This window comes from Dermacentor andersoni, chromosome 6 (genome assembly GCF_023375885.2).
Source record: "Dermacentor andersoni chromosome 6, qqDerAnde1_hic_scaffold, whole genome shotgun sequence".
NCBI lineage: Eukaryota > Metazoa > Arthropoda > Arachnida > Ixodida > Ixodidae > Dermacentor > Dermacentor andersoni.
The window spans coordinates 59,240,510-59,263,908 of NC_092819.1; the positions used below are offsets into that span (position 1 = coordinate 59,240,510).

At 44.6% G+C, this 23,399-nt stretch overlaps 2 protein-coding genes across 9 annotated transcripts in view; one reads left to right on the plus strand and one right to left on the minus strand.

Annotated features, from left to right (window-relative positions):
* The window catches only part of LOC126522790 (magnesium transporter NIPA2-like), a 33,876-nt gene extending 20,950 nt beyond the window's left edge, over positions 1-12,926 (minus strand). For all 5 annotated transcript variants that reach the window (XM_050171603.3, XM_050171598.3, XM_050171601.3 and 2 more), the window contains exons 1-6: positions 12,634-12,926; positions 9,643-9,845; positions 9,489-9,545; positions 8,308-8,398; positions 7,167-7,327; positions 2,842-3,107 (exon numbers count right to left, since the gene is read on the minus strand). In XM_050171603.3, coding sequence (XP_050027560.1) covers positions 2,842-3,107; positions 7,167-7,327; positions 8,308-8,398; positions 9,489-9,545; positions 9,643-9,826 — 759 coding nt within the window. In that variant the 5' untranslated portion in view covers positions 9,827-9,845; positions 12,634-12,926. The remainder of the gene's footprint in view (positions 1-2,841; positions 3,108-7,166; positions 7,328-8,307; positions 8,399-9,488; positions 9,546-9,642; positions 9,846-12,633) is intronic.
* A 2,745-nt stretch (positions 12,927-15,671) lies between these two features.
* The window catches only part of LOC126522785 (hepatocyte growth factor receptor-like), a 60,414-nt gene continuing 52,686 nt past the window's right edge, over positions 15,672-23,399 (plus strand). For 3 of the 4 annotated variants that reach the window (XM_050171586.2, XM_050171588.3, XM_050171589.3), the window contains exon 1: positions 15,673-16,257. The gene's annotated coding sequence lies outside the window, so the exon portion shown is untranslated. Of the gene's footprint in view, positions 16,258-23,399 lie in introns of all 4 variants that reach the window. The other variant, XM_050171587.3, reaches the window with a different exon arrangement.

A 23,399-nucleotide genomic window follows, 5' to 3' on the forward strand; every position in this document is an offset into this window, starting at 1 on the left:
CATTCAAAACAGCGCAACCGCTTTCATTCTACACTATTCATATAATATCAGCATTTCTGCTTTAAAAGAACAAATTCACCTTCCTACTCTAGTTTTCCTACCACAAATGTGCCTGACTCTACCTATTTCGTAAGTTTTCGGAAGTAACAAGCACACTGTATCTTATGCAAAAGCCATCCAAAATGCTCTGCGCCCACCTCTTGCAAGTACAACATTATATTTCCAGCAATAGTTTTCTTTCTTTGCTCAACCAAGAAGTGAACTGCCCTAACTACCAATAACATCCTTATCCCTGAGGCTTCCTGCTACAAGACTGCTATTAAAAAAAAACATAAGTCATCCAGCCAAACTTATAATATTTGTCATGTCCTCATGTAATGCCACTGCCCAGTGGAACTAAATCAACAAATATAATGTGAAGGCAAGCATCTAACAGTTCAGTAAGGAAGAAATTGAAGGAAATCCGCACAACTTTTAACAGCCACACATCATATGCAGTGACCAGGTACCAGAATTGCTTCACTTGTTTAACATGTTTGCTACTTTACAACAGCGCTATGCAATGGGGCACAATGTGGCAGAGTATTGTGAAGAAAGCAAGCGCCTCGAGTAACGCCCCCTAGGGTTGAAAATGCAGTGAAACAAAGGAAGGCAACAATGACAAAACTGAATTTCATATAGAGTATATTCACTGAGTTATTAAGAGTACACTGCAATGTGTGGTAAAAAGAGGAGATACAATGTTTCCCTTGGACTGATCATTCTCAATAGCCAATGTCATCACTGCAAGATGAAGACCACTCTCAGATATCTCTGACTACCGAACTGATTGCACAATTCTGCAAATATTGTAATCTCACCACTCCATCTAAGGCTCTGCTGCTCGCAACTAAGCTTTCCTTTGCTCGGCACCCTTTGTGTTATTTTAAATGACCACTGGTCATCTTTTCTGTGCAGTATGTCATCATCATCAGCAGCAGCCTATTATGTCCACTGCAGGACGAAGGCCTCTCTCTGCGATCTCCAATTAGCCCTGTCTTGCGCCAACCGATTCCGACAAGCGCCTGCGAATTTCCTAATTTCATCGCTCCACCTAGTGTTCTGCCGCCCTCGACTGCGTTTTCCTTCTCTTGGTACCCATTCTGTAACCCTAATGGTCCAATGGTTATCTAACTGGAGCATTACATGACCTGCCCAGCTCTATTTTTTTCTCTTAATGTCAATTAGAACATCAATTATACCTGTTTACTCTCTGATCCAAACTGCTCTCTTTCTGTCTGTTAACGTTATGCCAAGCAATCTTCGTTCTATCGCTCTTTGTGCGGTCCTTAACTTGTTCTCAAGCTTCTTTGTCAGACTCCAAGTCTTTGCCCCATATGTCAGCACTGGCAAAATGCACCGATTGTACACATTCCTTTTCAATGATAATGGTAAGCTTCCAGTCAGGAGCTGACAATGTTTGCTGTATGCAATCCAAGCCATTTTTATTCTTCTATGAATGTCCTTCTCATTATCAGGGTTCCCTGTAATTAATTGACCTAGGTAAATGTGCTCCTTCACAGACTCTAGAGGCTGATTGGCAATCTTGAACTTTTGTTCTCTTGCCCGGCCATTCATCATTATCTTTGCCTTAACTACACTGCTTTCTTTTAACCTCATAAGGATGTAATTGACCGGCACTAGACTTCCAAGTCACATTGCTGCCTTTCTATCTTGCAATGTTAAATAATTCAATTTCCCCTTATAGTTGATAGCGAAGTTTACTCCTTTTTAAGCCTGTCATTTTCAATGCTTTGGTTCTATGGGGGAGTAATAACAGCACAGTTTATCCTCCATACATTGAAGTCACATTCAGAGCAAAGTTATGTCCATTACATATAGTACTTGCTATAAAGAAACAAACAAAGATCAGTGCCAAGAAATGTACAATTGCAGCCATGCAATTTCAAAACTTTTGCCTCAACATAAGCATGCGTAGCATTCACTACCCATTTATTCACCACAAACCAAGTCAAGCCGAGCTTTTGCCTGAGATGAGCCTTGTCCACTAATCATAGATCGTGCCTGTGACTACAACACTGTTGTTGGTCTCTGATGATTTAATGTACAGAAGAATGAAAGTTAGTTTTACGGGCGTTCCAGGGTCTTTCAGCTATCTTGCATGCCCCTTTCAGCCGAGTGCAAAGAAAATCTGCTTCGCTATACACTATGTTCAATCCTGTATTTTCGGTTTCCTTATAGCAGTAAAATACTCACTGAAGTAAAACGTGGCCGACCAAATTTTAGGTTTAATTCACTACATTCATGTTCACTACATCAAGGTTCGACTGAACTGTGCCATTGTCCCACAGTGTTGCACTGTGCAAATTTGCAGTGCAGCAGAAGTGTGCTGAACTGGGCTGGTTGATGTATGTCAAAGGGAATCAAATGGCGCAGAAAACAGAGCATGAGGGGAGACAGCAGACACAGCACTGACATTCTTTATTGCATATGAACTGCAATATATATAAAACGCAATATGCACAGAAAACATGAAAACCCCAGTTCATCACAAGCTACTGCTATCCATAGGCTGTCACACTTTCGATAGGTAGCATAATTCGCTACAGTTTAGGGATACAGAGGGCACGCTTACACATGAATCACCATGTTGGTACATGTGAAAAGCTTTGCTAATCTCGCAGGCTCTGTAGCGTCTGAGGAATGTGCAGCTATCAAGATGCGATTCGCAACCACATTTGCAACATTGCAGCACAGAAACTAGACAGAGAGGAATAACTTTGGGAATCAAAACAGGCTCTTCCCAGATTTGCCCAGAATATCATATGTTGCCCAGTTCACCTTGTTGAGATAGTTCATCTGGACCGAGATGCAGATTACGACGCCGACGAGGCAGACCCAAGTGACCCAGGAGGTGAATTCATTGTGGCCGGCAAACGTCTCGCGTAGCGCCAGGCCCAGGCCTTTGCAACCCATGACTGAGAGGGAGCCGATGACCGAGCAGATGGCCACGTAGATCACCACGTTGGAGGTGCCGTACTTTGGCGCATAGATCACCATCAGGATGCTGGCCGCCGTCACCACAAAGATCACATACACTATGAATGCTGGGGATGTCGGCGTTGCAAGGAAGGAGAAAAAAAAAAAATGAAGCACTCATTTCAACAGAAGTGAGGAGACAATTTAGCTGCAATCAGAGCACACAACTAAGACTATTAAACTTTGGTGTGAAATTTAACTTGTTCATGGGAGGGTTCTTCAGCGGCAGGTCCCTTGCACCACCAGGCATCAGAATTGCACGATAAAGTAAATAGTGTTAATTACTCCTAGTCATCTGCTTGTGTTACCTTGGGTGTTTCTTGGGTGTTTCACAAGGCAGTGTTCTCGGCCCTTCGTTGTTTTTTATTTATATGAATGACTTACCAACTAATATAGCGTCCTGTGCGCATTTGTTTGCAGCTGATTGTAAAATATACCATGAAATAAAATCATCTGATGATAATCGCCTTCTTCAGCAGGACCTTAATAATATTTCTAGGTAATGTGAAAAATCTTTCATGATGCTCAACTGCTCCAAACGCAAAATGATTACTTTCAGCCATACACATGCTAATTCCAGGTTCTCTTACTTTTGAAATAACATGACGGTGTATGAAACTGTTGTACAGATACCTCTGCATTCATTTGACACCAAACCTTTCCTGGTCTGACCATACTACTTCCATCTGTGCTAAAGCATCTCGCTCACTTGGTTATCTCTACTGGAACCTGCAAAAATTGCCTGCTCATGTCCCTAAATTAGCTTACGTAACTTATGTACACCCCCAACTTGAATTTGCATCTCCAATAGGGGCACTGCTCCAGAACTATCTAATCACACAATTAGAATGAATACAAAACAGAGCTGTAAGGTTTATCTCCAACAACTACAACTGGCAATCCAGTGTGTCTGACATGAAAAAAGAAAATGTTCTCCCGCCTTTAGAAAATCGCCACTTAGTCTCGCTTCTGGGCTTGTTACGCAAGTACGTGTATACGATGGGCCTTCACCCCTGCCACTTAGCACTCCACTGCGCACATCTAGATGTTTGCATAATCACGTTAGTTTTTCACGCATTTTCGGACATTTCAAGCTTTCAATTCATCTGAACTCCCGCACTCCATGTCACTATGGAATTATATTCCTGATTCGACTGCATCATTAACAAATCCTGTTTCTTTCTGGGAGCACATGTACAGCTTGTACTGCTAGGAGAATCTATGTTTACTTTGTTACCATGCTAGCCTTCCCTTTTGTATATCCCCCTTAAACAATGCTGAATGGCCTGTACGTTTCAATAAATAAATAGTCACTTCTAAGCTTTTTAATTAACATAAATTCACAAATTAAGTAGCCAGTTAATTACTTCAGGAAACATTTCAGTTATAAAATGGAAGCCAGTCAGTGCTAAGGACCTGTCCATTAGCAGGAACCTTTAAGCAAACTACAGTGGAATCTTGTTGATACGATCTTCATAGGAACTGGAAAATGTAACCTATCCAAAAATCGTATTATCCAAGGCAAGCTCCAAAAAGTATGAAAATTGGCGAACTCGTTGACGAACTCAAAAGCAAAGGTAGGTTCGTGTGGTGTCAAATGATGCTGCTCCGTATAACACATTATGCAGAGCAGCATCACTCGACACCACCCAAAACGTAGCCAGTGCACTTTTATTTAGTAACGTCGAAATAGCTCGTCAGTTTGTACTGAACTTTCTTCTTTTCAGTATACATAAAAAGTTCTTCTAGAAGGTAAAAAAGAAGTTGTCATTTCCTCACTCTAATGAGCAGCGGCACCCCACCAGTCGGTGTGTGATGCCGAACATGGTGCGTTTCTCTTCCAGCGTGGCTGGGGTTCAACACGTTGTTCGTGGGTCGTTGGAATGTTATTTAAGCTAGTACACTGGAATATAAAGTTACGAGTTTTAGAAATACCAGTGAAAGCCCCCTTCTGCAGTCGTATTGTCCAATTTCAGGTTATAACACGCTCACAATAACCGTATAAATATACACTGCTCCTATGGGATCCTGGCTGGGAAAAGAAAAGGAAACGTATTATCTCAAACAACATATCATTCAAAATCGTATAAACGAGATTCCACTGTACCCTCTGTATCGAGGCCTGTTTCCAAGGTATTTGTTCCCAAAATGTGCCATAACACACAAAGGTTCTCCATGCAATTTTGCTCTACAGCATAATGAACACCTTCTAATAAAGCAATAAGCAAAACAACAATGCTGTTTGCTGCAAATTTGTGAATGGATATCTCAAAGCTGGTGCTAATCTCAATATACCACAAGGTGGACATATGCTGAGCGGACTGGCTTCGATTCTCAATGACATGTTCCCGATAGTAGCTAAAGGGTAAGTGGTAGAGTACACACTAGTAGAGTAATAATACATAAGCGATTACCACAGCTGGTGTGATAACCTGGTGTATATGAGCAGATGTATACAACCTGGTGTACATGTACACAAAAATGCTAGGATGAAAAGCATGTATAGCATATCTGATTAACTCGAGCAGGATAGGGGACTATTTGTCACTGCCCCATTTCGAAGAAGATGCCAGAAAATCATCATCATTATCATCATCATATCAGTATCGCACCTGGATTCCAGTACACTTAGGGACAGGTAATATGGCATCAAAAAAAAAAAAAAAAACCCTTTTTATCTGCACTTCACTTGGAAATTGCATAAAGCTATCCCAGAGATACGAAAATGTTGAAAATGGAATGCTTCTGCATAAGTCTGACACAGGTCGCCATACTTCATGTACGCAAGACATTTCAGCATAGATAAAACAGCAGAATGAAACACTAATATACTGTGCAGAAAGCACACGCGTAATGCAAACGCCACACTGTTTTTTTACACCATGTTGACATGAACCAACTGCCTGAAAAGTGCCCCTCTTGCAGGGTATTTCAGCTTTGCAACTTTGTGTTGTATCACAGTTTGAACTCATAGGGGCCCCTAACAGTCCTAACAAGAAAATTTTGTGTCTTGCATTTATTTTTTATGCTAAAGCGTCAAATGGCCCTCTGAGCGAAAAAGCTGGTGTCCGTCACCTGTAGCAGCGAAATGGCAGGCAAATTCCCATTGGCTGTGATGCCATGTCACGAGTGTGCCTTGATGCAATAGAAGCAGGTGAAAGGGAACACCTGCAGTAGCGCTAGGGGAGAGGGCATCGCTGCGATGCCATGTCATTGTCGCTCTCGGAAGCCTGTCTTTTCCGTGCGTTCTTTGTCCATGCAAGCTGTCGCCTGTGTTCTAATTGCCCCTCGGTAAGGCCAAATAAAAACGTTCCAAGTGTCTCAACGTGCTCGCTTACCCACAAGGAGTTCATAACTCGAAAGACCACTCAGCAGCGTCCAATTGGACATTCATGCTTTTACATTCACAGTGCTTAGGTGTCCTCAGATTTTTTTTGTTTCTTTTCTTGCTTCATTAAATAGCTGTCCATTATTACAGTACAAATCCTCAATTCTTCAAAACTCAATTCTTCAAAAAAGCGACAAATAATCATTTGTATTGTAGGAGTCATTATGGCTTATTTTCACTCTAACACTGTACTGCTTTCACCGAAAATAATTTTCGTGGCTAACTGATTGTTTTTTTTTACACAACAGTTCAAAATGTGCACCAAGTGGTACATGGATTTGGATTGGGGGGAGGGGGGTGTCAATCAGGCTGCAGGTTGCATGACCAAGACTGGAGGCACTAGTAGTGTCATCACAACTCATCATACCCATAACCAGCAAGCCTGCTGCAGTAGTCAAACGCCAGAGCAGGACTGCAGTGTCAAAAGCTGGCTATGTGCAGCCAAATCAGCCCTTCTTTCATCCTTTGTTCCGCAACTGTTCACAATCAACTTGATTTTGCTTCTCCTTCTCATCTCACCTCTCTCAGTTTGTCGACCACTTAATGCACTCGGTTTTTGGCAGCACCACAGCACAATCACAGTGTAGCCCGTGTCTGCACGATCACACGTTGACACAACTGCACCACGTGGTGCCAACAGGCTGGCTCTGGGGTGTTGTCAGAATGCTTCCGACTAAGATGTCTCGTCAATTCAGACGAAGTTTGTGGTGAACCAGTGATAAAAAAAGCAAAGGCTCACCAGGTTCGACAATCATGGTGCCGAGCATTTCCATGCTCTCAACGTTGCCCTCTTTGGGGCTGTGCAGTACGATCACTGTAGAGCCAAGCACACAGAGAAGGCACGCAACTTTCCCAATGAGGTTCAGTCGTTCGTTGAGGAACTTGGAAGACAGGATGGCACTGCACTCAAGCAGACACAGCTGTTATTCCACACTTTGACCCCCTCACCATAAGAGCCTATTGCCGTAAGATGTCACACCCAACTATATACTAAAAGACCAATATATAAGCACAGAAGGAACTTAGCTAAGTGCAGCCTCAACATTAACTCAGTAGTCCTATGACCAGAGTGTTTCACATGTTTCTGCACCAAGAACTGTATGTGGAATATTTTGCTTGCATACAAGGATACCTTGTTCCCACAGTAAATCCTACTTTGCTGCTCTCTCAAGAAGCATACGGTGAAGTTATCTTCTATCTGCATGCAGTTATTACAGATGTCAGAGAGGTAAATATTAAGTTCAGCCAGAGTAACAGATTACAGTCCTGAAAAGTTCTGTATTGGTTCCTTGCCAGAGGATTACAGTGTCATTGCAAAAGAAATGTGTCTGAAGACAGCACATTTCTTGACGATGGCACATCACCCAGAAAAACAAGTAGAGACATATAATCTGTACACAAAAAGACCTGAACTGTGCCAGTCATCTCTGAGGTGATCAGTGGGCAATCGCTATTTCCCGATTGCACATGTGACATAAGATGCCATTCAGTGCTGGTTTATTATTTTGGCAGTGGCAACCCTGCTCTACGATTAAGCCCTTCACTTGCAAATGCATCACTTAGAAAAGTGGCATTTTGGAGCACTTATCTTTCGCTTAGGCTGGACTCAATACTTGCCTCTAGCATTTGCATAAGTGACTACTTTGAGCTGTACACAACCACACTGGTAGGCTAAGTAAGTTGGTTTACATACTGAAACAAAACACTCGGTCCTTGAACAAACTGGCCACACTTTCATCAGGAATTTTATAAACAGGAAAAGGAAACAATTTCCGAATGTGCTCTACGTCAAAACAAGAATTCGGTAACCTTTCAATGTCTAGTTTTACTCGGTGAGTTTTCAATCTGCAAGTTTGCCGAAACAAACGCGGCAGCCTCACCTGACTAAGACACTGAGGGCACCCAGTGGTGTGACAAGCGATGCTGGTGCGAAAGCATAAGCTGCAAAGTTTGCAGCTTCTCCAACAGCCACTGAAAGATAGGCATAGTGCAACTTAGATAACACACAGATGGTTTATGAGCAGATAAAGGGAAAGGTCTATGAGAAGATAAAGTAAAAATAAACCAGATCTTACACTTGCCTATGGTAACAGCTGTTTTACTACCTGATCCTGAGAAATTATGCGCAATGCTATGTACAACCTACCCAATCTTCTCAAACAAAGTGGAAAGCTAGAGGCACAGTGCTTTTTGTGTGCTATAGCATAATAGTGCTGTAGCTACTCCACTTTGTTTATGTCTATTCACCAAAAGATCCTCTTCAGTCAAAGGGTATACACTTGCATATGTGACTTGTTTTTGCCAGTTCTCTCCAAAAGTGGCAACAGAAGAACCTCTTACATTGTGCTACACGTAAACTAAACCACCTTCCTACTTAATGTGGCTTCACTTCAGTTCAGCATGCTGACTATTGCTACATACGACCACTTTGGCAAAGGCATCACAATGTTTGACACAATGTTGCACGTGTTGGAAGGTCCATTAGTGAAGGTGAAAGAATTGTTTTTTTTTTCTTCCTATAACGCTTACAGCCAATGACTAATTTGATCACGTGCTTTGAACTGGTTAGTCAGCTATATTCATAAAAATTTTTACATCAATGATTGTGTACTAAGTCAATATTCAGTTGCTGTGTACTCATGTGTACCGATAAGAAAATGTACAAAACGCTATTCTACTGCCTCGAATTTAATTCAGTGGAGTGCGCAATGCCTCAAAAAAGAAAAAAAAAATGAATTATGTACCTTCAACAGATTTACTGACAGTTTATCATTATTTGTGACTGAAGGTGATACCTTCTTGAATTACTCATAAGCAGCTTGAAAGGGGCAAAAAATATGGCTAAAAATTTTGCTTCTAGCAGATGCATGCAATCTAACATCTTTCCAACCTGTGTACTTTTGCAGGAAGTGTACTGGGCTGAGCAATGAGGTAGTACACTTAATGATACTGGTTACACACGTACAGAGCACTTGAAACGTGTGCATTTAGTGTGTAACAATTCACTGTAGAAGAAGTGAAGCAAATTCTAAGGAACAGATTAATTTTGCATTGCACTCACTGAGGATGAGCCCGGCCCACCACACCCATTCCTTGAGGTAACCATAGCCCCCAGCTCCTGCAGAAGAAAAGACCAGTCAGAAAAAGAACTGCTGCCATAATAAACACTGATGCAAGAAAAGCAATTGCAGGCCAATTCCACGAACACTGAATACCTGCTCTCGTCTGGCCCTTGCTGTTGATGCGTAAGAGACCTTTCTTCTTTACAATGAAGCTGGTGCCGATAAAGATGCTTGAGCTGATTGCCAATATAAGGCCAGTGTAGAAATGGCTCTTGGCCAGTGCGTCGTTTAGGTCAAAGTCGTTAGACGTCGTCGACATAGCGGGATCGTCGTCCATGGGCTAAATCTTGAAGGTGCTGGTGGTGCAAAGTGGTGGAGAAAATAGAAAGGACAAATAAGTTCCTAGTAACAAGATGACCTTTCCACTACAACCTAGACAGCCCACAATTGGAAATATTTGATGCAGTATATTTTGACAGTATATATCATGCATACAGTCAAAGTATCTCTCCAAACTGTGCATAATGCTATATGGCATGATCTTATCCTCATAAGTCAGTTAGACGAGTGTGCATCACTTTTAATGCCGTTAAAGAGGTGCCAACATGACATTTCCGACTTGTCATTTTCTTGTGTTAAAACGAAGGTCCAAGCACTCTTAACCTCAGAAGCAATACTGGTAAGTGCCAGTGCACTATAAATAATTTACTACGATACTTGTTTCTATGAGCCAGTTTTGGTTTACGAACACACGGAGTTGATGCGATGGCATACTGGCTCACTCTGTTCCTGTGATTGATGCAGTTGCCACATGCAAGTACTTCCTAAAGATTCCTAACGTGCAGCAATAATACCTAGCCTCATTGTTACACTATGTCGGCAAATTTCACTGTCTCGCAACAGCGCTGATAATTCCAAGTCCAGCATTTCAAGACAAGTAACTTAACCAACCAAGTAGGATGCCTTATAAATGTTTCCCAAGCTTGATAAGTATGATCCTTTCACATGTGAGAAGCACGTGGTAGAGTTGTTGCAACTTTGAAAATGTGTGGCAGCACCCCTTTTACCTCAGTAATGCATGTTCAGCATCAGACCTTGAGAGATGTGGCCTCGAGCACAATACTCACAGACAAAATTCTGCAAAGGGGTTTGTTCATACATTTACACCTTCTAAGTTGTGTACTGGCATCTTTCAAAGTCTTTTCGAAACGACTGTGTCTGCAATCAACCTTCGAAATGGCAAACTTACATACAAATGCACATATGCCTTAAGCCCAGAGCCATTTATAGCTTTATTAAAAGCTTTATGCCACTAAGACCTCGACCATGGTGGCTCTGCTCATAAGCAAGACATGTCACTGCACAGATGCTCAACAGTATGCAGATTGATTCATTCTAACTGAAACATGTGGATACAGTCGAGTGCCTCTACAATAAAATGACCTGTATAAAGAAGGATTCATCACGTCCCGAGTAAATGTTTACCCTTCAGTAGTATTGTGAACACCTATGCAGCAAAGACAACTACAATGAACTTGCCGGTACAATGAAGGGATTTAGGTGTCCCTGATGATTGATTTGTTGCTTTGCAATGAACGCACACAGTAATGATGCCACTCAACTTCTGTGTGCATAAATCAGACAACACCAGAACAGAGACCATGCAGCAGGGTCCCTACTCGGTCATAAATAACCCCTGAACCACCATCACCACCACTGAACACAAAAATGAAAACGAAAAAATGCTGAGAGAGAAGGATAAGCTTTTGAGGAGGGGCACAGGCATGGCCTGCCGGCAAAAACAGCAAATATAGGCACAACAACCTTCATCTTCGCACTCCCGATCAGCAGCAGCCGTCGAACTAGCCACAGAAACCAACACCCCCACACTGGAAAGTGGGACATTCAATGCTCTGCAGCTGTACCTTGGGTAGCTTCTAGGTTTCAATGCGCAATATTTTCGCAAGTCAACTGCTGGTGCACATTCCGTGGGATGAAGAGTGCAGATAAATATTAGTGACTTCTTTCATCAAGTATTTTTCGAATTCATGTTAAATAAACCTTTTCTTTTCCTGAACGTTCACACGAACTTTACAACAGAGTGACCTGTATGATGTAGAACTTTTGAGGCCCCAAGAGATTGGTTAAAAGGATTTTAACTGTAGTTTACTGAATAAACATTAGGAGTTAACCTCACTATGGAGATACTTTCAATCAAAGAGAGCACAGATAAAGTTTGTTTGCATTAGACAGCGTTGACTCAGGCTGTACCAACGTTGGGAATCTTCGACAGAGTCTAACAACGATCGAGGCAGACAGCATCAACAGTTTATCTATATCGAACACTCAAACAAACAAAATATAACTACAACAGTTAATGCAATATTTCCCTGACCTTAGCGATATACAAGTGGATAAATAGTAACGCTGTGTTATAACAAAAGCAATTAATGGGTGTGTAAACAAGAAACAGTCAATGTCACATCAACGCATGCAGTCTGATACGTCTTAAAATGAAAGTAAAATGCTTTGAAAATACAACCAAACACGGTAGCAGAGAAGATATTCTTGGCATGTAGAAGGTGGCATGAAAGTTGGGCAACATTTATTCACAGCATTCATGTTTAGCGCATAACGCCTTCCTGTGGACGTGCTTCGTGCCCCATGGAACAACAAGTGCGACAGCGCTGGTATTGGCACTGCGTTCGAGAATGCTGCTCGGAAAATAAACGGAAAGCGGAAACTCACCAGCTGTTAAACGAAAGCAAGTGACACTGCGTTCGAAAACGCCGCTAAGGAAATAAGCCGGAACTCACCAGCTGTTAAACGAAAGCATTTTCACTGTGTTATGTTGATGTATGGTAACCCTGTACCGCATTTATTCGGCCGAACGCTGACGGTACCGACGTATTAGGTGCCAATGTGCCGCGTAAAGGCACCAATTTGGCTTAAAACGTGGCCGCCGTGGCGCGAACAGATATTGACACCAACGCAACATCCTGCTAGCCGCCCAAAGCTACGCATTGCGCGAATTTCGTTGTTTTGGTGTTTGCTTTGTGACAGCTCCTCAATATGTGCCTAAATAAACAATGTCGAGACACATTCCAAAGCAAATCACCTGCTGTCATAAAAACGGTTACTCACCTTTTAGCCTATCAAGGATCCATGCAGAGATAATCGGTTACTGCTAGCCGAGCACCGCGCACCTGATATGCAGTCGTCATTTGGCATGCCAAGGACGCGAAGTCTCTATTCGAATAAATTTTGACAACCCGATCGTTAAACCGGGCTGTTTCCGACAGTCAAGACAGACGAATGTGCTACCTCATACAAATCGGTATCCCACAGCTGGTACTACACGGTCCGACGTACACACACCGAGCTTTGGGAACCACTTTGGCCACTTTGTTTCTGTCACTACGCTGCAACCATGCAACTTATCGCGTTTACGGCAACGCATCGCTATTGAGGCCATTATGCCAGGGTGGCCTACGGCGCTGTTTTTTATGCTAAGTGTGAAAAAAAGAGTCAATAATTATTGTTTAAAAATATATCAATTTACTGAGTTGTAATATTGCGTTCCCCTCTTACAGAGTCAAATTAGACTTTTTCTTTGTAAGTTAGGTTTCTACGCATTAAACATTGTTTTACATAAAAACAAGAATTATACGCGCTTATCACTATACTTAACATTAACGTTAAAGTTCCACAGCTTTAGAATATACTTATTGGGCATTTTATTTTGCATAGAATAGTTACAAAGCTCGCTCATAACTATTTATGTTAACATTGCGTTGCAGTTTCGGTTTTGGTTCCATGTACTAGCACTATCACTAAAGCTAGTAATCACTAGCTCTTTTGAAATTACATACAAATAACCGCAAGAGTTTATCCTTTTTTTGCCTACCGACTGCGAAAAAAATTCTTTCTTTGCGCACCAATCTAGCAGGCTTGAGAGCGGGATAGTTGCCACTCCATCGCTAGTAAGCTTGAAGGCTTGAAGCCTTAAGCGTGAGAGGAAAAATAGGGAAGACAGCGCTCGTCCGTGTCGATCCTGTCGTCCCTGTATGTCGTTCGTGCTTCAAGTTTACCAATAATCCAGCTATAGAGACTTTGCTACTAGCCCACAGAATCCCATCTTAGTTTTTAATTAGATCGCATATTGGGTTAACGTTGAAATACATGCCTTGCACTGACGTTCGTGACCAGGGCTACCAGCAAATCGAGAAGCTGGGCTGCGAATGGTTTGCCTTTCGAACCGCCCGTTTGCCCTCGCGTGACTGGTCACAGACGAGTTTTTCATGACAAAAGCGCGATTGTGACCAATCCCGCGAATTCAAACGAATGGTACAGGCGCTTTCCGAACCGTTTGCACCCCAGCTTATGAATTTTCTTAGATCCAAATCTGGCGCCCTGAAATGGCATCCGGGTCACCATGTACAAGCCAAATACAGCAGAAACCTCATAACACGAACCCGGTTAAGTCGAATCTTCGGATACGAGGAAGAGTGTATGAATTTTTCGTTGGTTTTCCGAAGGGCCTATGTTAGAAATCTGCGTAACACGAACCGTTAATTCCGCTAAGCCGAACTTCTGCGGATGCCAAATGAAGCCTGCTAATTAATTTGGCTGAGCGAGAGGGCCGGGCTGGTAGATTTGGAGAAGGGGCGTGCATAGAAGCAAATGGCGTATATGCCAACGTCGACGATGACTTGGAAACTGCAGTGGTGACACTAAAAACAATCAATGAAGAGTTCCTCGGGGTGCCCTGCAGGCTGCAGGCTCATGATTATGGGTATGACATAACTTCGTGGAGTTTACGCATGATGCAGCTGATATTTCCCGGAGTTCTTTGATGTATTCTTATTTTAGGAGTGCGAATACACAGATTTTTCTTCCTTTCCTTTTTAGCAAGCTAGGTAAAATGTCAGCTTTTGTGACAGCGCATAAGTGTTCACGGTGCTGGCTTAAACGAGTGCATACAGGAATGCATTGCATCGTAGAAATCCAATATATTTCTCCTTCTACAGTACAGAAAACGAAGCTGATCAAGCACTCCATAACATTAGCTAACAAAATTTGCCCTAGCTGCAGCCAGTTATCTTCTCGCGGACTTTAATATTCCCTTTACCTGATTATTTCTACACTTTATTAAACACAACAGCTAGCTTCCCCTGTGATATCTCTGGCAACATTGTCTTGCAATAGACATATGATGATCGTATTTATTGACATACCCTTTGAAACAGGGCGAGGACAAATAGTCACCTCGCCTGCTTGATCTAATCAGGCTTTCCTGCATTGAATGGAATTCTGGGGTTTTAGCTGCCAAAACAACGATTTGATTATGAGGCATGCCGTAGTGGTGACTCTGGATGAATTTTGACAACCAGGGAATCTGTAACGTGCCCCCAATGCGTAGGACACGGGCCTTTTCGCCCCTATCGAAATGCGGCCGCCGCGGCCGGGATTCGATCCCGTGACCTCGTGCTTAGCTGCGAAAGACCATAGCCGCTAAGCCACCGCGGCGGGTTTTCCTGCATCTATCGCTGCCTAGTATTCAACCGACCTGATCTCGATATTTGCTTAATTCATAACTTTTGTTATCCGTGCTTTCGTGCTTAAAACCTCTATATCTCTATATTGCACCGTTACCTACGCTTGCAACGCATCTATTCCCTAAACACCGCTCAGAGCGATACCTCGCAGAATTGAAAGGCACCCCAACGAGCACCAGTGTGATGTCACTTAAAGCTATTCGTAGAGAGAGCCCAGTTCCAACCAAGGCTATGGCCATTGAGATTGTTAATTGTCAATTATGATTCTGTAGGAGAAAAGAGAGAGAGAGAGAGAAAAGCGCGTATGCAGCCTGCCATGTCCAAATGGCCAACTGTCAACAATTTCCTGGTTCTTGCGTTTTCACGCTTCGACCAGCGCGCGAATGCGAGAGGTATCGACTCCGAAGCCGTGCCTCGCTAGCGATCTCTTCGCGCGGCATCTGCAGACGGGACGCTGCGCTGTCTTTGCCGAGGGGAAGAGGAACAAGTTGGCTCCCTCCCTCGCTCGCCCCCCCCCCTCCCTCCTGCTCGACGAGTTTTCTTCCAACAAGGAGAGAGAGAGAGAGAGAGAGAGAGAGAGAGAGCAAGATCCGCCCACATTCCGGCGCACGCCAAGGCACACGAGGGAGCCGTCGCTCGGCCGCAGCAGCACGCGTCTCGGAGCTAAACAGGCTGAGCGAGCAGCCGTCTACGACGGTCCCAAAGAGCGGTAGCCACGTGATTTCCGACGTCGTCGCGCGTCGCGCCTCGCCGCCGACACGGACGCCGCGATTACGGCAACATCCGTTTAGCCACGACGAGGCAGCTAGAGTCACAGCCCTCTGTTCGACGGGTTTGGAGCGCCGTAACCAACGCAAAAACTAACCGTCAGACAAGCGGCAAGAAACTCGAGCAGGGTGCTGTGCGATTGGGCCGAGCGGGGGCGTCTGCTTCCGAAGCGTCGTCCTGTTGTGTTTCGACGCTTCCTTTTCAGTTGTTTTATTTTTCTACCCACCGTGCGAACGGTGTGAACCTGGGCACTCTTCGGGCTCGGTGTGCAGCGGCATTCTGCCGCGATGGCGCGGTCTCCGTGAAGTGTCTCCCTGCTTCTTCGAGTGTTTTGTGTGTGTGCGTGCGCGATCTGGTGGTCGTCCCGCGGTAGCAGCGACCGACCGTGACATCTACCCTCTTGCCGGCGACATCGACGGAGAGTGAGCGCATTCCACGCCAGGTGGGTCGCCCTGCGCCAAAGCTTTGCCTGCGTGCGCAGCGAACGCAGACAGTTGCGGAGAAGCCGGTGTGGCTTTTCGGCGACACGCCTTGTCGGCTCGTCCTTTTTTTTTTTTTTTTTTCTCATACGCTCTTGTTCGTGTTTGTTCTCCTTATCTTGCCGCTGCCGCGTTGCCGGTCTCCTGTCGGTGGACACGCATTCAACGTGTGGTACTTTTGGTCCGCTGACTACTCGTGTTTTCACAATAGCGGGAAACAACAGAACTACCTTCTCTCGCCCTCTTGTCAGCTTGTATCGTTACAGTACGCTATATATGTAAGCGATCCACGCCGCGGCAACAGTTGCCGCGCCGATTTAGTCAGCACAACAGGTGTCTGCGCTCTGTGACGTCCGGTGTTGCGGGCTCCACTGAATTAATCGTGCTGAATTGCCATACACGTTGGAAGCGTTTGCATCAGTTAGGAAGGTGAAGGCCTTACCGTAGCTGCGCGCAGTTAACAGGAGCGACATTAACGCGAGGAAACAATGTCGCGCGCCACTCCCTATACGTGAAACGCGCCAGCTTAGCTCGATATTTTGCTCTTATCTAACAAGGTTTTCCCGCGAAGCGCGGTTTGCTGACGATGCGGTGGAACCCGGCCGCCACAATCTGCACTGTATGAGTAGACGCTAGCCAGGCCAGACATCAGTGAAACACTTGTGGATTCTAAATGTGCAATCTAAGCTGGAATATGTAGTCTAAGCGGGTAAAAAGGGTGTTCACTTTCATGATGCAGTTCTCCAGGCTTCGTATGTAGTTTGGTTCACGTTCCGTAGCAATGGGCTGTTTAGCATATATATTATAGTCCGGCAGAATTAACCGTTGTGCGCGTACAGAAAACAGCTGCTCCATCTTGCGACTGTCACAGCTTGCGTCAGGAGGTTTCAAATAAATAACGCTGCTCCTACAGCTCACATTATGTGCGACACATCCGCGTACAAAATAAAGAACACCGAATAACATAAGCGTACGTAGTCGAGTTTACATCTCTTCAGGACAGAATGGTAAAATACGAGCATATGTTGACACATTTTGCGGGGTATTAAATATCACCGCGCATATCTTGCTTATACGTACTTTTGTTCCTCGTTGAAACGTCTTTTTTTTTTTAAAGTTGCCTGCTGACCGCGTCCTATCTCTGACCGTCCACGTCAGTTGCGGCACAAGGTCAATCCTCTAACGATACCGTATGACATTGCGGAGGAAATTCTCATCTTGACGAAGCCAGTGGACAGCAGCCTCCTGAGTGCCGAACGCTTGTTACGACGTCCCAGGAAGAAATAGACATATCTCGAAATACTTGTAACGGGCGGGCGGTTACCTTTTCTGTTGGCAGACCGTTTCCATCACGAAGGAAGATTTTTGTAGCGCACGATAGAAAGAGAGAAATTGACCTGCAAATGGCGGTAAGTTTAGAAACCTTCAATATATGGCGGACCAACAAGCGTCAAACTGCTCACAACCTTTTTTCCGTCACTTGCCGACGCCACGCAGTTATAGATAATATCATCATCATCATCATCATCATCATCATCATCATCAGCCTGGTTACAGTGTACTAGAATTTCTAGTTCACTATAGCCTGGTTACGCCCACTGCATGGTAAAGGCCTCTTCCATACTTCTGCAACTACTCCGGTCATGTCATGGATAATATATACTGTAGAAAAGCCCGAACAAATACACGAAATACACGGCGTATAGTGGCAGGCCGTGAACGTGACGCAGAGAGAGGGACGTGGGCTCGCCCACAGCGATGACTTTATTTTGCTCGACTATACAGCTTCTATATACCGCTTCCGACGCTACTGCAGCTCGCGTGGGTTACTGCGCGCCTTGCCTGTCACATCACCTCTGACAAACGGGAACAATCGGCTCGCTGTCACGGCAACACCACGTGTCTTTCTCGAAACAATGCCCCGAGGCTCGGCCATCTCTCGTTGCGCGATGTGGTTGCAGCCAAAGCAGCAAGCGCCGTGCGAGCTCGAAGCAAAGCATCGCTCTGGAAAGCGAGAGTTTTAGCCTTATGTGTCATAGCCACCGTGCCAAAAAAAAAAAAAAAAAGAAGTCGTGCTTACGTTGCGAATCGTAGTGAAGAGTTTCGGTGAAAGTATGTATGTTCAAGCGGCAACGTTGCCTAATGATTTTTGTAATGTTCTTTGAGATCAATGGAAGTTTCGGCGTTCGCACATGAGGAGGGGGGGGGGGCGGGGAGGGGACTTTCTTTACTATGGGCCCGGGCAGCATCGGTTTAAATGCTCAGGTTGAATGGCGCGACTGAGTGCTGTCTATCGTTGAGGGGATCGATAATTCAGGTGTTTTGGAATTAGTTACGCTTTAGAGTAATATCTATAGCGAATAGGCACTTTACGAAAGTGCTCCTGCTTCTCTCGTGTTTCAAAGGGACGTGCACTAAAGCTAAACACTGAATCAGTGTAGATAGATGAAGTACCTTAGAAGAATTCTGTTTGCGCCGATTCCGTGTAATAAGGTTGATTATTAGAAGAGAAGGAAAATGACGGTGAAAGCTTCATTTTTTGAACTTCGCGTTGGAACTCCAGGGCCCGTAGGTCGGAACTCCTGCGCCCGTACCGAATCACAACGTCATTCTGCCGTTATGGTTCAGTAAACGTTTTTCAAACTTCATAAGTTCGGTTTCTGGCTCTTCTAAACTACAATGTAGTTCGTTACCGACAGTAATTTACCTGGGTCGAGCAGACGACGCGTCAAAAATCCATGACGTCACGGAAATCTGGTGGGGAAATTTTATGGTGGCGTCGCCACCGGTCTTTCGATTTTGCGTCTTTTCTGACTTACCAAGCGCTTTCCCGCGGTAAGAGTTGCTTTTCTTGCTTTTTCAGTATTGTGAAATGGTAAATTACTAACAGCGGAGTTCATTTTTTTTTTTTTTAAGTGCGAAGCATTTCTTTGCCTATTGGGAGCCAAGGTCAGGGGAAAGCCACGCGCAAGGACGCGCCAATTTTGCCTCCGAAAAAGATGTTGGCCGATCCCGAAGATATAGTAGCGCTGCTCGAAAAGCCGCCGGACATAGCGCAGACACCGGGTGTATACAGTGCGAATTAAAGGCGGCCCGCGCAGCGGCAGGTGACGCACGCGAGAGCAGCTCCGAGAAGACAAACATGCCGTCGTTCTTGTCATGCCCTCGCCGTCATTCCGTCGTCGTCATTTCATCGCCTTCACGACATTGCGATCGTTCGTTCGTTGTCACGTCATCGCCGTCTTTCCGTCCTTATTTTACTCCGTTGCTCTAACACTGCGTTGTCATATCGCCGTCATTATCACGCCGTAAGCTTCGAGCCGTCGTCGTCGTACCACCGTAATCGTTCGATCATCGTCATGCCATTTTCGACGTCGCGTCGTCATCACAAAGTCGTCGTCGTGGCCGTTTCATCGTCGTATAGTTTTTGTCGTATCGATTGCACTGTCGTCAACCCACTGTCGTCGTACCTTTGTGCTCGCGCAGTCATTGCGATTACGCTTTTGTCGCTCCTTTGTCGTCTTGCTATCGTTGACACGCCGTCGTCTTCGTATCACTGTAATCATTTTAGCACCGTCATCCCATCGCCGTCACTCCAGCGTTGGCATCACGTTGTTATCACGCCGTCATTGTCGTCATACCATCGTCGCCATGCCAACTTCGTTATATCATGATCATGACGTCGTCGCACGTCGTCGTCATACCACCGCGGTCCCTCTATAGCTTCGTCATCCCGTGGTCGTCACACCATCGCAGTCATACCACCCTCGCCCCTCTTCGCAAACGTTTGCGCCGATTATACCTTTCAGAAATGCTTCGTATGATGTGGATAATCGTTAAGGATGATTTTTTTGCCTTGTTTCTTTTTTCTGTTTAGTGACCCTTTAATTTTCATTGTATGCACCCGTGTGAAAGCTTAATTTGGAATTTGGTAGGGCCTCCCAAATGGATGCGCGAAGAAAGAAAATATGAAGGGGACAGAATGTAATCGGAGACTTGCCTATAATAAGCGAGGCGCGTACCAACGTTTTCCTTTTACTCGGCTGCTCTTGCTTAATGTCTCATTAAATCACCCTTATGCAATTTAGCATTGTATTTCATCAGGTTTGTATAAGAACTCAGGTTTGTATAAGAACATCAGGTTTGTATAACGATTGGGTGAGGGAACAAACGCGAGTTAATGACATCTTAGTTGAAATCAAGAAAAAGAAATGGGCATGGGCATGACATGTATTGATGTGGGAAGATAACCAATGGTCATTAAGGGTTACGGACTGGATTCCAAGGGAAGGGAAGCGTAACATGGGGCGGCAGTAAGTCAGGTGGGCGGGTGAGATTAAGAAGTTTGCAGGGACAACATGGCCACAATTAGTACATGACCGGGGTAGTTGGAGAAGTATGGGAGAGGCCTTTGCCCTGCAGTGGGCGTAAGCAGGCTGATGATGATGATATGTATAAGAACTTGCACTTTTCCAAATACGTAGAGGTAAACATTGCAAACAGTGTCTTTTCGTTGGAGTGTACGGTGCTCGTGAACAGCTCGCGTGTCATCTTAGACGCGTCCATAACAACGTCACGTTTATTCAGTAATTACATCATTCACTATGCCAATGACAAAATGAAGACACATCTATCTGGAAAGCACGACATCGAAGCGTTGCTGGTGTGTAAATACATATAGGCTTTCTATAGCACGGCTATAAGAATGTTCCACGGGCGCTGTATATTTACTCGCGCTGAAGAAAATATGACCACGCAGCTGCAAAAGTTTGTGTGTAGTCGGTATGCATGCGTAGATAGAGACATCACAACGGCTGGTGTACTTTTCCTTGAGGTTGAGCGCTTTCCGCGCAATACATTTTCGTCTACGCAGAATTCCATCCAGGCCAATATATTTGGAACGTCCTCACCGCGCCGCGGTGGAGAAGCCTCCGAGTAGCGTTGTGGTTCCGCAGGCGTGTTGCAGCTCGGACTTGTCTGAACGAAACGGCCTTGTAGGACGTGTGTGCGCATGGGCGCGCGTCGCCACTGACTTCATTTCGTGAGACAGCCGCTACAGCTCTAAGAGGGCGCGTGTTGACGGGAGGGCTCATTCCTCACGCTCGTGACATTTGTCCAGGAGCTCTAAGTGCCGCTGTCTCTTGGTTTGTCAAATTGAAGTCCTCGTACTTGTCAGACAGACAAACTCGGAAGGCAGCGCTGAACTTGCATCACGACTCGCGAGTGTGGAGCTGCGGTACGTTCTCAGCCCGTGGAGAAGAACGCTTGTATACAGTATGATTTAAAGCTTCATGTCTTACTGAACTTTGGGAATAATAGCTTTAGTGTTTGTTTGTTTGTTTGTTTGTGCGTGTGTGTGTGTGGGGGGGGGGGACTGGGTGGGTAACACGGTGGGTGTATGGCTTGGTATATGTGACGTCTGCGTGTTCGTGTGACCTTTGTGTACGCGTAGGATGTTTTTTCCACTCAGCACATGGGAGTAGCATGACAGTGCATTATACAAGCTATAGCATCTCCGGCTTCTCATTAAATTACGCCTCCCTAATTTTACGGACAAGTGCTCACATGTAACATCAATGTGGAAACTTTTACAGGAAAGAAAAGGCAGTGTGTGTGTGAGTGCGTGACACGTTGTTTAATACTAATAAAAACAATGTGCCCTACCGAGTGCCACAGGGGTATCGGACAGAAAAAAAGAAAGCCTTCTCTTTGAGCTTACCGTTGACATCAACCGTGGGATGAATCAGAAGGTGCAAAGAAGGACTGTAAGAAGGAAAAAAAAAAAAACAAGCTCAAAAATCAACAACGAAAGTCAGAGAACAGCATCAGTGTCCCCCGTGCAGCTGTGACGTCGGTCGGCCAGTTACCTGTTCACAAAGATGAAACTCAGATTTTTCTGACGCAAGTCCCGAGAGTTGCATTATAATTGAAGTCTCTGGAAAGCGCTGTAAGAACGTTAATTTGCATTCCGTATCAGTACACTGGCGCCTCTCTGCGAGTTAAAAAGCCAAAGGGTCATTCCTTGGTGGAAGTTGTTTGATATAGTTTGCGTCACGGAGAAAGCATTCTGTATACTCCTAAATAGTACAGAAGCATTGGTAACAACACGCAAACGCTAACAGCGTGACCGTTTGGCTCGAACGTAGTATGTGCACTTACATCAAACTTTTTTTCAGGAACTGGTTAAGTCATGTAAGAATTTGTCGCTGTCAAAAAGGAAGAATATAGAATTTAGCGCCAGAAGCACGATCGTGCACACGTAGGGGAGGAAATAAAGACAGAGCCTTCTTTTCCCATCTCTGTGATCACGTTTTCGGGGCTGGATTCGTTATTGTTCGACATGCGCCAATCAGCCCAACAGCAAGTAGTACTAGATCAAAAAGGAACGCTGCACTGCAAAAGAAAGAAAAGAAAGGAAAGAAAGAAAGAAATATAAAATATGAATCAGCATGTCCATATATTCCCTCGAACATCTGCCGCGCCATCGTCATATGTACGTGTGGCGTTGCCCAGGCCACGAGGCCACAGCTGTGTAAACGTGCACTTGATGACCGTTGGCGTACTCTTGTTTTTCGTCTCGACTGATGATAAAATGCAGCCGGTATAGGGAAAGGGCGCGAGCACCGTTAGCAGCCAGTCTTTCTCTCTCTCCTCTTCGTGACCTGTCAGGAGGGCCCAGAACGGAGCAGATGATTTTTCTCAATGGAGTCTTGGTCGTGCAGATAGTTCGCTGTATAGCTTGGGCAGGGTGGCTCTATAGACTAGCCTGGATAAGCCGCTGACACAGCCCTTCAATCATGCAGGTTGTGACACTCCTGGCAGACCACCCCACACGTTTCGAAACTCAAACGCAGTGATTTGCGAATCAACGTGCGGTTGTCTGCTGCGTGTTGCGTCTATAACATGACAGTCTATAAAATAGCGTTTTCCGAAACAACAAAATAAGGGCAATCGCTGTATATAGAAGCAAAACCGAAGTGCAGCATTTACAATCACCGCCTTTATATATATATATATATATATATATATATATATATATATATATATATATATTCAGCCTGTTTAGTCACTTTGGTCACTCTTTACTCTATAGCAGGAGATAGAT